Source organism: Pelophylax lessonae (assembly GCF_965119305.1).
Source record: "Pelophylax lessonae genome assembly, chromosome: 2".
In the NCBI taxonomy this organism is placed as follows: domain Eukaryota; kingdom Metazoa; phylum Chordata; class Amphibia; order Anura; family Ranidae; genus Pelophylax; species Pelophylax lessonae.
Window position 1 is genome coordinate 318,466,829 of NC_138769.1, and position 12,585 is coordinate 318,479,413.

Below are 12,585 nucleotides of genomic sequence, written 5' to 3' on the forward strand. Positions count from 1 at the left end.
CCGCTCCGCGGAAAAAAAAAAGTCCCGCAGCGGAGCAAAAAACCCGGAGCGGCCGTGTGAAAGAAGCCTTAGAAACCCAAAGTTGCCAGTAGATGTTTTGGTCCACAGGACAAGAAATGAGGGGGACCGTCCTCGCTCTAACCAAAACTAGAAGTGTAAAGGCCCATACACACGATAAGAAAATCTGTAGGGAAAATTCGTCCGACGACCATCTGCCGATTTTTGGATTGTTAGTATGGTGCTTTCGACAGCCGACTCCGACTTTTCGGCGGACAAAATCCTGATGTGCAGGCTATAACATTTTTGTCGTCCGTAATACTACGACCGATTTTCATCTCATTAGTACAGATTTCGACGGAAAAAAATCTTAAGAGCAAGACTAGGCATGCTCAGAGACGAAAGAACACATAGAAAGCAATCCAACACATGACATCACTTCTGAAGTAGAATTCTGTCGTACGGGAAAATTTGTATGAAAATAACCTCTTCACTTTCCACATCAGACTAGCATGCCACGAAAAACGGACGACAGATCGTTCGATAAATCTGATCGTGTGTACGGGGCTTAATACTGTGGTTGTTGCCTTTGGGGAAGAAACAGGTGTGAGTTTACTCCTTAAAAGTACCAGTGCTTTGTAATCAATAATTAAAGTAGAAATGCAATTTCCAATACGATTTAAATAGTTTAATAGTTTTCCTTTAAAAACGTTAGTTTCCTAAAATCGGTCCATTTACTATAAAATGTAATCCCCTTTTTTTAATATAAATTACATACAAGCTGCATAAAAAAACAAACATAAACCTAATTGCAAAGTCTGTAACTTTGAGTTTTGAGTTGTTTAATTGCCTTATGATATGCTTTTACCAGGGTTATTTTAAAGTTTTCTTCTTAGAAGGAGAAAAGCATTGGGTACAAGAGCAGCTTCTTGTAGAGTACATTCATTGTTGTCATACACTTGATAAGGCAATCGATTGATGATGTCAAAGTCCTCTTCAGTAGTTCTGTGAGTAAAGAAAAAAAGATTTAAGTATGATGGAACCAGATTTCATGGTGAGTATATAAAACTACTATTCACCTGTGTTTTGATAGGTAGTTTCGAAGATCCCCAAGGGTCTCAGAGGACAACATTCGTACTTTGTATGTGTCTTCTCCATTCTCAGACTTGATTCGCAGTGTACAGACAACCACATCCGTCTGGGGCCTAGAATTGCTTCAAAATAAATAATGCAAGACTACCATAATTGTGTTCTATTCCCAACTTTTATTTATTCAGTCAACTGACTAACACCTCTAAAGCTGGCCATACATGAGTTAAATCCTGCATCATTAGTGAGCCGCTGCAACAGCCGATTTTCGTGCGGCCATTGAATTTGAGTGATCGGGCATGCTGGCAATGTTTTGAAAAAGAACAAATTTCTAATCCATGATGGGAGAATCATGTGAGAAATATAATCGAAAAAGAAATGAAGATTCTTGGCCACGAAAATTCTTTTCTGTAGCAACATAAGGTGAAATTGAAGTCTTGGTTGGTCACATTTCAAATCAAATGCTCTCAAATTTTCGAAAGAAAATTTGTTTAGAATTTGACCCATGTATGCCTGAATTCAATTTTACTATAAACGGTGGGGTTAATTTACTAAAACTGGAGAGTGAAAAATCTGGTGCAGCTCTGCTTAGAAACCAATCGGCTTCCAGTTTTGTTTTATCAAAGCTTAATTGAATAAGCTGAAGTTAGAAGCTGATTGGCTACCATGCAGAGCTGAACCAGATTTTGCACTCTCCAGTTTTAGTAAATCAACCCTGGTATTCTGTTTATTAAACTTTCCTGGCCCTACATCACGTCAGCACACACATGTCCTGTGCTGACATGAGGCTAGGACAGAAAATAAAAATTACGGTAAGTATCTGAAATTTTTCTGATTTTCCTGGCCCTACCTCACTTTAGCACAGGACATTGTAATTGGTAAAATAAAGTATCCACAATCTTCAAAATGTATGTGACAAGATCAATAACAAATCAGGCTGCTGTAATATAAATTAAAATACAAGAAACCGTCAAATCTAAATGTGTGTGAAGTTCCTTCACCAAAATAAGTCCAAGAATGTACACCAATGTTCATAGGTTATCCTCCACCAAGGGTAAGACTGCGCACTCACTATATGGACATGCTGTTAAAGAGTAAATCAGCAAGTAGACCTCAATCAGTGATAGTGCAACTTGCGCTTTATACTTACATTTATATTACTATGAGTTTGTCATGCTTTGCCTAGTATGCATGTGAACAATCTGTAGAGAAAGGGTACTTTAACAGAGCACTGTACTCTGTTTTGCAGGGGATTCATGAACAGATCCCCTGCTGCACCAAAGTTGATGGATCTCTGTTTTTTATACCGGTTGGCTGGTATGGTTCAGGAGGGGGCGCTTGCTTGTCCCCCCCCCCCCCTTTCCTAACCTGCATGGCTGCTTTTTGCTGTAGCATGTGTTATGCATGCTACAGATGGGCCACTTTACAGGCACATTAGGGGACCCCCCCAGGCACTATATTTAAAGGAATTCTTTATTTTTATTGTCGCACTTTAAGCATAATTAAAGGCACTGCTCCTGAAAAAAACTATTGTTTTTATTTAATACATGTCCCCCAAGGCAGTACCCAGACCCCTTTTATGGCCAAATTGCATATGAGCCTTCAAAATAGGCACTTTTGATTTTTCCTGTTTGGCTCCCATGTACTTCAATGGGGTTTGCTGTTTGGGAGTTCTGCTGCGAATTGAACAGGGGGATGTTCCGCCCATCCCTATTAGTAAATAGAGTCCACCTGTGTGTAACTTAATCTCAGTTTAAATACAGCTGTTCTGTGAAGCCCTTAGGTTTGTTAGAGAATCTTGGTGAACAAACCGCATCATGAAGGCCAAGGAACACACCAGGGATAAGTTGTGGAGGAGTTTAGAGCAGGGTTAGGTTTTAAAAAAATATCCCAAGCTTTGAATATCTCACGGAGCACTAATCAATCCATTATTCGAAAATGGAAAAAGTATGGCACAACTGCAAACCTACCAAGACATGGCTGTCCACCTAAACTGACAGGCCGGGCAAGGAGAGCATTAATTAGAGAAGCATCCAAGAGGCCCATGGTAACTCTGGAGGAGCTGCAGAGATTCACAACACAGGTGGGAGAATCTGTCCACAGGATAACTATAAGGCCCCTTTCACACAAGCGGACCGTTCAGATCCGCCTGTCCGTTTTTTTTTTTTTTTTGGCGGATCTGAACGGTCCCCCCATGCATTCCTATGGGGCATCGGATGGCAGCGTAGACATGTCCGCTGACATCCGATCCGTCAAATCTGGACAGATGGAAAGCCTATTTTCCATCCGTCCAGCGGATTGGATCGGATGAGAACGGACCGACGGTCCGTTCTCATCCGATTTCCCCCATAGAGATGTATGGGGAACTGACAGCTGTGTCTCCACACAGCGCGGAGACACAGTTGTCATCCTTCTGCTCAGCGGGGGATCGGCGGCTCGATCCCCCGCTGAGAAAAGCGGAGTCCGTTGGCCTTAGGCCCCTTTCACACATACTGTCCGTTCAGTTCATCAGTTCAGTCACTCAAAATGTATCAGTTTTTCATCCGTTTTTCGTCAGTTATCTGTTTTTCATCCGATCCATTTTTTTGACGGATGAAAAATAGGGCATTCATGCGTTCAAAAAAATGGACATTGACGAAAGCGGATGAAAACAGATGTTAACTGATGATCATCAGTTGTCATCCGTTTTTACATAGAGATTCATTGATGTCCATTTTTCATCTGTCAACGGATGGATGAAAAACGGACAGCATGTGTGAAAGGGGGCTTAGTCGTGCACTTTACAAATCTGGCCTTTATGGAGGAGTGGCAAGAAGAAAGCCATTGTTGAAAGAAGTCCCATTTGCAGTTGTAAGAAGCCATGTGGGGGAAACAGCAAACGTGGAAGAAGGTGCTCTGGTCAGATGAGAACAAAATTTAACTTTTTAGCCTAAAAGCCAAATGCTATGTGTAGCAGAAAACTAACACTGTACATCACCCTAAACACACTATCCCCACCGTGAAACATGGTGGTGGCAGCATCATGTTATGGGGATGCTTTTCTTCGACAGGGAAGCTGATCAGAGTTGATGGGAAGATAGATGGAGCCAATTACAGGGCAATCTTAGAAGAAAACCTGTCTGCAAAAGACTTGAGACTGGGGCAGAGGTTCACCTTCCAGCAGGACAACGAACTTAACCACTTGCCGACTGCCTAACGATGATTTACGTCGGCAGTCAGCCTCTCACAGGTAAAGCGACGTAGGTCTACGTCACTAGCCTGTGAGGCTCTAGGGAGCGAGCGCGCGCTGCCAGAGACACACTCCCGCTCGCTCACGGACCCCCCTGCGCGTGTGCCCCGGCGGACCCGATGTCCGCCGGGCACTCGCGATTGTCCGTTACAGTGGGAGAAAGGCAGGCGGCTAATGTAAACACAGCCGCCTGTCATTCTCCCCTGTGTAAGAATTGAGATCATACGGTTCTGCTATGTAGGACCGTTGATCTCTGTTCTTACACCTCAAGCCACATCCAATCACAGTTAGAAGCACGCCCCGAGGGACACACTTAACCCCTCCCTCTCAAAAAAGTTAACCCCTTCACTGCCAGCGTCATTTTTACAGTAACAGTGCATATGTATAGCACTGATTACTGTAGAAATGTCACTGGTACCCCCAAAAGTGTCAAAAATGTCAGTCAAGGGTCCGATCTGTCCGCTGCAATGTCGCAGTCCCGCAAAAAAAAAAAAACGCAGATCACCGCCATTACTCGATCTGCAAACAACAAAAATGACAAAAATCTTTCCCTTAGTTAGTAAACGCAATAACTTTTGCGCAAACCAATCAAAATACGCTTTTTGCGATTTTTTTTTTACCAAACATATGTAGCATAAAACAAATTGGCCTAAAATGTTAAAAAATTTTGATTTTTACATTTTTTGGGGGGTAATTTCATATAAAAAAATGTGAAAAAACGGAATTTTTGTAAAATCTTACCTGTAAAATTCCTTTCTCTGAGTCCTCCGACAGTCGCCGCCTCTTCATATTCGTCACATATGGGGTATTAGACTTTGCTCCGAAGGAGTAGCTAGGCAACAGAATATGTTAACATTAAAGCTTTTAACATATCCCACCCTCAAGGGGTGGTCCCCTCAGTCAATACCCTCCTACTTCCTGCAACCATATCTCAGTTTTAGTGGAATAGCAGTAGAGTATACAACCAAACCCCAAAAGAGGGGCGGGGGCGGCGACTGTCGGAGGACTCAGAGAAAGGAATTTTACAGGTAAGATTTTACAAAAATTCCGTTTTCTCTTACGTCCTCCGACAGTCGCCGCCTCTTCATATTCGTCACATATGGGGACGTCCCAAAGCAGTGCAAACATGAGGGGTGGGAAACGCATCCGCGCCGAAAAGGCAACGCAGTCTCCGCATCAAAGAAAGGAACCTTACCAAAGGAAGGAAACCAGCTGGGCAACAGGAAAAACGAGTGCTCAACAGGAGCAACAACCCAGGAAAAGACAAATAACCAGGGGATAAAAAACTTATCCCAACAGCCAGAGGTCCCCAACAAGGGACCCTAGGGAATTGCCGCACTAAGAACCTTGCGGCCAAAGGAAGCATCCGCCGATGCCTGAACATCTACTTTGTAGAATTTTGTGAAAGTGTGCACGGTCAACCAAGTCGCCGCCTTACACACCTGGGCTACAGAAGCCCCATGACGACAGGCCCAAGACGTACTCAGAGATCTAGTAGAGTGCGCCTTCACAGGCACAGGGGGAACCTTCCCCTGCAAGGCATAGGCCTGTTCAATGGTCTGCCTGATCCATTTGGCGATGGTAGAGGCCGACGCCGCCATGCCCTTCCGAGGACCCTCTGGAAGAACAAACAAGGAGTCCGTCTTTCGAAAAGACTCAGTCGATTTAAGGTAAACCCTTATCGCCCGAACAACATCCCGAGAATGTAATCTCACCTCCTTTGGATGTTTAGGCTTCGCGCACAGCGAAGGCAAGACAATATCCTCATTAAGATGGAATTCCGAAACTCGTTTCGGAAGAAAAGAAGGATTAGGTCGCAAGACCACCTTATCCAAATGAACAACCAGATACGGAGACTTGCAGGACAAAGCCGCCAGCTCCGACACTCTGCGAGCCGAAGTGATCGCCACCAAAAAGGCGACCTTTTTGGACAACATAGACAACGAGATCTCCCTGATCTGTTCAAAAGGAGCACTTTGCAACACAGACAGAACGAGATTCAAGTCCCAAGGGGGCAAAGGATCCCTCCTAGGAGGAACCAGATGCCGCACACCCTGAACAAAAGTGCCAACCAAGGAGTTGGAAGCCACGGGACGTTAAAACAGAACGGCCAGCGCAGACACCTGACCCTTTATCGTAGCCAGCGCCAAACGCTGATCGACACCCGTTTGAAGGAAGGACAGCACTCGGGAAACCGAGTACGTGCGGGGTGAAAACCCCCTGGACTCACACCAGGCAAAATAGGCCTTCCAAGTACGGTAATAAACCTTCCCCGAGGAAGACTTCCTCGCGTTGATCAAAGTATGAACGACCTCTGGGGAGAGACCCTTCTCCTTCAGGACCTCGGTCTCAACAGCCAGGCCGTCAAAGCCAGCGACTGTAAAGCAGGATGGTATATCGGTCCTTGAGACAGGAGATCGTCTCGAAGAGACAGACGCCACGGGGCGTCGACCGCCAGATTCACGAGGTCTGCGTACCAGGACCGGCGAGGCCAGTCCGGTGCCACAAGAACCACCGTGCTGCGTTCCCAGTGAAACCTGCGAAGGAACCTGGACAGCAACTGAATCGGTGGAAATGCGTACATCAGCCTGTACTGATGCCACGGGGCCACTAACGCGTCCGACGCGTCTGCCCGAGGGTCGCACGTCCTTGCCACGAACCTTCTCACCTTGTTGTTGAGATGAGACGCGAACAGGTCCACATCTGGAAGACCCCACTTCGCGCACAACATCTGGAAGACAGCCGGGTGGAGAGACCATTCCCCCTGATCCAGGGTCTGGCGACTCAGATAGTCCGCCTGCCAGTTCCCCACCCCCGGAATGTGAACCGCCGTTATCGCCGGGACATGAGTCTCGGCCCAAGACAGAATGTCGGCCACTTCTCGAGCCGCTCGGGCACTCCTGGTGCCCCCTTGGTGGTTGATGTAGGCCACCGCCGTGGCATTGTCCGTCTGCACCCGAACCGGGCAGCCCTGCAGTCGGTCCGTCCAGCGATGAAGACAGAGATTTATCGCACGCAATTCCAGAACGTTGATCGGAAGGGAAGACTCCCCCTCCGACCAAGTTCCCTGGGCGGACAGAACGCCCAGAACACCACCCCAGCCCGACAGGCTGGCATCCGTGGTGATCACCGTCCACGAGATAGGATGAAACGACTTGTCCCCGGACACCATCGGGGACTGGAGCCACCACAGAAGGTCTCTTCTGGTGCGATGACTCAACGAGATTTGAAGATCCAGAGATTGAGGTCGCCCGTCCCACATGGACAGGATCTCCGCTTGGAGACCCCGCGTATGAAACTGGGCGAAGGGAATCGCCTCGAAGGCCGAGACCATCAATCCCAGACATCTCATGCACGTCCGCAGAGACGAGTGCGGAACGTCCCTGAGGGACCTGACTTCCTCCTGAAGAGTTCTGAGTTTGTCTTCCGGCAGGAAGACCTTCGCCTGCACCGAGTCCAGAATCATTCCCAGGTAGGGAAGACGAACCGACGGACTCAGTGTCGACTTTGGAAAATTTATCGTCCAACCAAACTCCTGCAGAGTTTGCATCGTGACAGACAGGTCCTTCTCCAGACCCTGGCTGGTCGCAGACCGAACCAGAATGTCGTCCAGATACCCCAGGACAGAAATGCCCTGGGCCCTCAATAATGCCAGAACCGGTGCAAGCACCTTGGTGAAGACCCGCGGAGCCGAGGCGAGACCAAAAGGCAACGCCACGAACTGGTAGTGATCCTCCGCAATGGCAAATCGAAGGAACCTCTGGTGACCCTCGAAAATGGGGATGTGAAGATACGCATCCTTCAAATCGATGGAGGCCATGAATTCCCCCGGAACCAGGGCAGCCACCACCGACCGCAGGGATTCCATGCGGAACTTGCGAACCCGCACAGAGCGGTTCAGAGCCTTCAAGTCCAGAATTGGACGAACCTTGCCCTCCTTTCTGGGCACGGTGAACAGATTGGAATAAAACCCCCGAAACCTGTTCCGATGAGGCACCGGAACTACCACTCCCTGAGCCCTCAGGTCCCGCACCGCCAGGTGCAGGTCCCGTAAACGCTCTGGAGACAGTTGAAGATTTGAGGGAAAAAATCTGCTCTCCGGCCGAGAGAGAAACTCGATCTTGTAACCAGATCGAACGATCTCCCGAACCCATCTGTCCCGCACGCGGGTCAACCAGGGCTGAAGAAAACCGAGCAAGCGTCCCCCCACCCCAAAACTGGGTGAGGGCGCCCCTTCAGGCCGCACTGTTATGGGCTGCGGATCCGGATTGACCGGACTTCTGTTTTCCAGACCAGGGCTTCTTCTGAGAGCCTTGACCTTTGAACGGCTTGCCCTTGTAGTGCGACCGAAAGGACCCCTGAGGGGGCCGAAAATTAGCATGCTTCTTCCCAGAAGCCCCCTTAGCCTTGGGGAAATGGGGCAAGAGAGTGCTCTTACCTCCGGTGATCCCCTTAATCAACACATCCAAGGACTCCCCAAAAAGGCGAGACCCATCATAAGGCAGATTGGCTAAGGTCTTACGTGAAGACTGGTCCACCGACCAACATTTCAACCAAACCAGGCGGCGAGACAACACTGCCACGCTGTGCACACGTGCAGCCAACGGGACTAGGTCCAAGTCCGCATCACACAGATACATGACACCCTGGTGGATTTGATCCACCATATCCAGGGTCGCCGGCGAGGCCGAATCGGCCACTAGGACGCGCCTAAGCATCTGCGTCCAACTTGCGACCGCCTGGGCCGCCATGAGAGAGGCAAACAGAGCCTTAAGCATAGAGCCCGTAACAGAATAAGTATGACGGGCAAGAGACTCCAATCTCCTATCCGTGGCATCACGGAACACAGGAGAATCCTCTGCAGGAATCGCAGTGGATTTGTTTAAAACCGCAATTGCGTGATCCACTGGGGGTGGCACACACCACCTTCCATCAGTGGAAGGCGAGAAAGGATAACGCAGCTTGAACCTACTTGGTACAGCAAAAGGTTGGCGTAGATTGCGCCATTGTTCATTGCTGAAAATCATCATTGCAGGGAAAAACCTGCGGCGTCCTGCGTTTTCTCTGCGTCCCATAAGCCGCCAAGGCAGGGGGGGGACACACTTCATCCTGCAAACGCAGCGTTTGTTTTATGGAAGCAATCAATTCATCCATGATTGCAAGCTCTTCAGGCGAGCCAGGGGGAGAATTATCAACCCCTTCAACTTCAGCCTCCACCTCGGACCCCACTAGATCCAGGGAGGAGCGGGACCCCGATAAGGAGGCCCCTCGCCACAACAACCCCATCACCTTCACCCTCAGAATCAGAGGAAAGAGCAACTCTGGGTCTTTTAGTAGATTGAGCAGCCACCAGCATCTGCACCTGAGCAGCAAGGCCAGCCACAATAGTGGCTAAATCCCCCCCTGGGGGGGAAACAGCGGTCCCCTGGCTTTCCACCAAGGCGGTAGGAAATTTGCCTTCCTGAGAATCCATTGCCCCTATAACAAATGCCGGATAATAAAGGGTTAACTGCCCCTTTAACAAGCGCGGCGAGCGCAGCCCACCGCACCACACACAAGCACAATGAGACCCCCACAGGGACAATAAAACTGACACAGGCAATGGATAGGAAGGATATAACCTGAGGAGACCCTCGCCGCTGCTGCCTCGATCGGTGTTCCTGGAGAAGAGGAAGTGATGCTGCCAGGGCGCTCTATGAAAGCCTATGGGAGGCTACAAGAAAATGGCCGCCATGCATGTAGAACATGCGGCCGGAGCGAGTGTAGGCAAAATGGCGCCGTTTGGCGCCGAAACCGCCGCTCCACAGTACAGTAATGCACACGTCTGTATATAAAAAAACATGTCAGATCGCCGCAGCGATCGCTGTATAATGCCCAAACATGCCACAAAACATGCCCCACAGCACACAGCTTCTCACACTGACAAGGCTGACACACACAGTGTCACACAGCTCCCCCCCCCCCCTTGCAGCCCACAGCATGCAGCCGAGAGATAGGGAGACAAACAGTGTGAATAGAGGCAGGTTACACAATCCCAGACTGACACCCCCCCAGACAGACAGGTCCCCACATAAATACACTTACCTCACAGTGGCGTGGGGGACCCGCACAGGCGAACAAGCCGCTGCACATGAGGCAGGGAGAGTCGCATACAAGACGCACAGAATGGGGGTTAAGAAACCGCACAGCGTCCAGTGAGGTAGCCACCTCACCAATCATCCCTGCACCGAACAGGGATGGGTCGTTCACTGTGCCAGGAGCGTTACCTGGCTGAACGCTCGATGGCAGGCTGGGAAGCCACTGACCCACGACCTGCGACCAGGGGGATCAGCCCGAGACCCAGCCCGCATGATCCTCTTCATCCGAAGAACTAACTAATGCTGACAAAAAGAACAGCTAAGTAAAGGTAGAGAGAAAACTCAAACAAAAAATCAAAAAAGAAGAAAGAGTCTGGGGCACAAAGCCCCAGCACAGAGAGAGCCAGCCACTCCTGACAAGCTAGACATTAAAACTGAGATATGGTTGCAGGAAGTAGGAGGGTATTGACTGAGGGGACCACCCCTTGAGGGTGGGATATGTTAAAAGCTTTAATGTTAACATATTCTGTTGCCTAGCTACTCCTTCGGAGCAAAGTCTAATACCCCATATGTGACGAATATGAAGAGGCGGCGACTGTCGGAGGACGTAAGAGAAATATTGTTATTTCAGCAAAATTGACGGTCTTTTATAGTGCATGATCAAAAAATCGCACAGGTGATCAAATACCACCAAAAGAAAGCTCTGTTTGTGGGAAAAAAAGGACGTCAAATTCATTTTGGTACAGCATCGCACGACCGCGCAATTGTCCGTTAAAGTCACGCAGTGCCGAATCGCAATATAGGCCCTGGTCAGGAAGGGGGTAAAATCTTCCGGGGCTTAAGTGGTTAAACATACAGCCTACAATGGAATGGTTTAGATCAAAGCATAATCGTGTTAGAATGGCCCAGTCAAAGTCCAATTGAGAATCTGTGGCAAGACTGTAAAATTGCTGTTCACAGATGCTTTCCATCCAATCTGACAGAGCTTGAGCTATTTTGCAAAGAAGAATGGGTAAAAAAAAAAAAATCACTCTCTAGATGTGCAAAGCTGGTAGAGACATACCCAAAAAGACTTGCAGCTGTAATTGCAGCGAAAGGCGGTTCTACAAAGTATTGGGGGTTGAATACAAACGCACGCCACACTTTTCACATATTTATTTGTAAAAATTTAGAAAATCATTTTCCTTCCACTTCACAGTTGTGTGCCACTTTGTGTTGGGTCTGTCATATAAAACCCCAATAAAATACAATTATGTTTTTGGTTGTAACATGACAAAATGTAGAAAATTTCAAGGGATACCTGTGTGGCTTTGAAATAGCGCTATCTCGGCGTGATTTCAAAGCCGCACATCCGTACAATTTGCACTGCCGATTTTATTGTGACTTCATTTTATTTCGATGAAAGTAGTGTTCAGCATGTGGGTATATTATCAGCCCCTCTGTAATGGCATAATACAAGTCGTTCCCATGTGCATTTTTCTTATTGTAGTAGCTTAAAGCATCTTCAATAGGAAATCTCTGGCTTCCAAAAACCAAAATAGGTTCCTCAGAAGCAGACACCAGCTGTCTACATTTGCCATTTTAATATGCTTGCTAAATATTTGTCTGTTTAAAGTAACACAATCAAAAACAACAGTCAACTACAGTAACTGTATCAATGAAAAGTCACTAGTGCCTGTGTTGGAAATAATCATCCAACAGACTCCCTATCAATACCTAGGCCATAGGTCGGCAACCCGCGGCTTTTTTAAACCTCACGACACTCCCCCACTGTGGCACTGTCCTGGCTGTGATTGGTCCAGGCTGGACCAATCATAGAGGACATCCCGGGTGATGTCGCCTGGCGGGGTGGATGCGTGCGTTAGTCACGCACCGTCCCAACGTCACCTTCCCGCCCGCCGTCAGAGAGGAGGACAGCGGCGCGAATGCAGGTCAAGGAAGAAGACGTCCGACCGAGACCCGACTCCCGTCAGCAGCACTCCAGGCACGGTGATGGCAGGTAAGTGAAGTGATGCTTTGAAGGGGGCACGCATGCACGCACGCTGGTCTCTGCATTGAAAGGGGCATGTACGCTGGTCACTTCATTAAAAGGGGCATGTACGCTGGTCACTGCTTTGAAAGGGGCATGTATGCTGGTCACTTCATTAAAAGGAGGCATGTACGCTGGTCACTTCATTAAAAGGGGCATGTACG

The 12,585-nt window shown here is 48.3% G+C and overlaps 1 protein-coding gene across 1 annotated transcript in view; it reads right to left on the bottom strand.

Annotated features, from left to right (window-relative positions):
* Positions 1–834: 834 nt before the first annotated feature.
* The window catches only part of UBXN11 (UBX domain protein 11), a 42,619-nt gene continuing 30,868 nt past the window's right edge, over positions 835–12,585 (bottom strand). The window contains exons 13-14 of the mRNA XM_082244694.1: positions 1,077–1,211; positions 835–1,002 (exon numbers count right to left, since the gene is read on the bottom strand). Of these exons, the coding sequence (XP_082100820.1) occupies positions 876–1,002; positions 1,077–1,211 (262 nt within the window). The 3' untranslated portion in view covers positions 835–875. The remainder of the gene's footprint in view (positions 1,003–1,076; positions 1,212–12,585) is intronic.